Below are 2,480 nucleotides of genomic sequence, written 5' to 3'. Positions count from 1 at the left end.
ACTTTTCTTAATATATTATTTTCAAAATATAAAAAGGGCTTTATATAGGAAAAAAGATACATGCATATGGTAAATTACACATAAATATATCTATATGCACCTTAAAATTTATGTACCTACATGCATCTTAAAATTCATGTATTTATTTAATGAATACATGCACCTTAACATAAACGTGTATTAATAAAAGACTTAATATAATAACATATCTGAACATAATTGTAAAATGCTATTTTACGTACATAAGGTTCAACTTTATTTTTACATGAATCCTATCTGCACTGGGGGAGATATATTTTGCTGTTACAAATAGAGTTGGAGGAAAGATAAAAGATGGAGAAAAAGGAGATACATTTCGTGTTGGTTCACGGAGTATGTCATGGAGCATGGTGTTGGTATAAGGTGGGGAGTCTATTAAAAGAATCAGGCTTCAAAGTTACAACTCTTGATATGGCTGGTTCTGGAGTCCACCCAAAGCAACTGGATGAGATTCATACCATTTCAGACTACGCCGAGCCATTGATGAAGTTCATGGCCTCAATTTTACCAGAAGAGAAGGTAGTTCTGGTTGGTCATAGTATGGGTGGGATTTGCATATCAGGTGCCATGGAAAAGTTTCCACATAAAATCTCTGTTGCTGTCTTTGTCACTGCTATATTGCCTAGTTTTAACCTAGGCTTAACTGTAATCTTGGAAGAGGTATTGATTCTATCTCTCTCTAGAGTGTAGATGGATTAGAATCCTTCTATCTTACAATTATGTTTTATCATAATCTTTGAATGAATTAGAGTAGATGGACTAAAATCTTTTTACAATACTTTTGTGTTATATCATAATCTTTGAGTAAATGAATAATATGAAACCCTGTAAATTAAGTTCATTGGCGGAGAAAAGTAACTTCTTGAATAGTGGCAAAATATTCTAGTTTCGTAACAAAGGATACATAAATAATAAATCTTTAGGTATAGCTTTCATTTGAATAATTTATATTCAATTTTATATTTGATGTTTTATGATATGATAGTCAATTCCTAAAACTCTAGAAGCTTTCTTGCACGTACAAATAGTCTTAAGCTATTTTGTTGAACTTAACACACTATTTGTAATTGGTGTAAAATAAGGGAATAAAAATAATTTTCCAACTTTCTCCTTGAGGGATTTCTTCTCTTTTCCGTACAAAAAAAGTTAAAACCATGAGCTTGCAGTGCTTTCGAAGAGTGGAGGATCATATGGACTTGCAATACGTGTTTGATGATGGGAAAAATAAGCCTCCCACAAGTATGCTATTTGGGCCCAACTTCTTATCTTCTGAGCTTTATCAGCTCTCCCCTCCAGAGGTGATATTGCTTGACATAGTTTTAACATTTCAAGTCTTTTCTTTTTAAATTTAAACTATAATTCTTTACTTGGATATATGCTGTGGAAAAGATTACGCATTGTCTTTACATGCTATAACACATAGGAGGTGAACTTAGTAGTAGGAAACCATTGGACTGAGGAGCCAAAGATCTTTAGTTTAACTAGTGACACATGGCATTATTTTTAAGAGGATTATGTAATGCTATGTTTGGGTTTAAGTTAATAAAGGGATAATAGCTTCCATAAAATTAGATATGTTTTAATACTTTTTAACTTGTTAGTTAGTTTATCCTTGTCATTTTAACTGATGTAGGACTTGTTGCTGGCAACAACATTGATGAGACCTGCGCGTTCATTTTTTGATCCGACACTTTCAAGCAATGTAGTAGTCACTAAAGAGAGATTTGGGTCAGTTCACAAAGTTTACATCATTTGTGAAAAAGATAGGGTGTTAAAAGAGGACTTCCAAAGGTGGATGATTGAGAAAAATCCAACGGATGAAGTAATGTTGATCTTTGGCTCTGATCACATGGTTATGTTTTCTAAACCTGTAGAACTATGTTCTTGTCTCAAATATATTTCAGATAAATATTCTTGATCTCGAAGATATTTAGCAAGGAGAAAAAGGAGAAATTTTAAAGAATGTTTGTTTCATACATGATAGACTGAAGGCGATTATTTGAAGATTTAAGAATTTCTACATGAAATATAAAGATAAATAAATAAAGATTGGAATTAGTGAACTCTTCTCCATCACAGATATAATGTTTTTACTTTTATATTGTTATTTCAAATAGAGCTTACTATCTGAATACAAATTCTCTATAAGAGAATTGGAACTATCAACCACTCTACTAAAGGTGATTGGTTAATTTTCGGTATTATTTACAAAAAATATAAGTATTAAAGTTCATTTGATAGTTTTATTTAACCTGTCAGATCCTAGAAAAATTAGAATATATATATATATGGATGGAAGCATTGGTGTATGAAGAGAACAGTGAAATATACAACAAATGGAAAGGAAAAAAAAAAGAACGTTCAATCAAATTGAACAATTCCGAATCGGTTCCTTATTCGGTGAACCGACATGAACAGTTTCTTCATCCTCATTCAGACTA

At 31.6% G+C, this 2,480-nt stretch overlaps 1 protein-coding gene across 1 annotated transcript; it reads left to right on the top strand.

The window, feature by feature from the left end:
* Positions 1 to 208: 208 nt before the first annotated feature.
* Positions 209 to 2,102, top strand: LOC110811906 (methyl jasmonate esterase 1-like). Its single transcript, XM_022038537.2, has 3 exons — positions 209 to 699; positions 1,206 to 1,337; positions 1,673 to 2,102. The coding sequence occupies exons 1-3, from the start codon at positions 334 to 336 to the stop codon at positions 1,955 to 1,957; spliced, it is 783 nt and encodes a 260-aa protein (XP_021894229.2). The 5' UTR covers positions 209 to 333; the 3' UTR covers positions 1,958 to 2,102.
* Positions 2,103 to 2,480: the final 378 nt, after the last annotated feature.

This window comes from Carica papaya, chromosome 4, assembly GCF_054855325.1.
Source record: "Carica papaya isolate Zhongbai chromosome 4, ASM5485532v1, whole genome shotgun sequence".
Classification (NCBI taxonomy): Eukaryota; Viridiplantae; Streptophyta; class Magnoliopsida; order Brassicales; family Caricaceae; genus Carica; species Carica papaya.
This window is presented reverse-complemented; position numbering and strand designations above follow the sequence as displayed.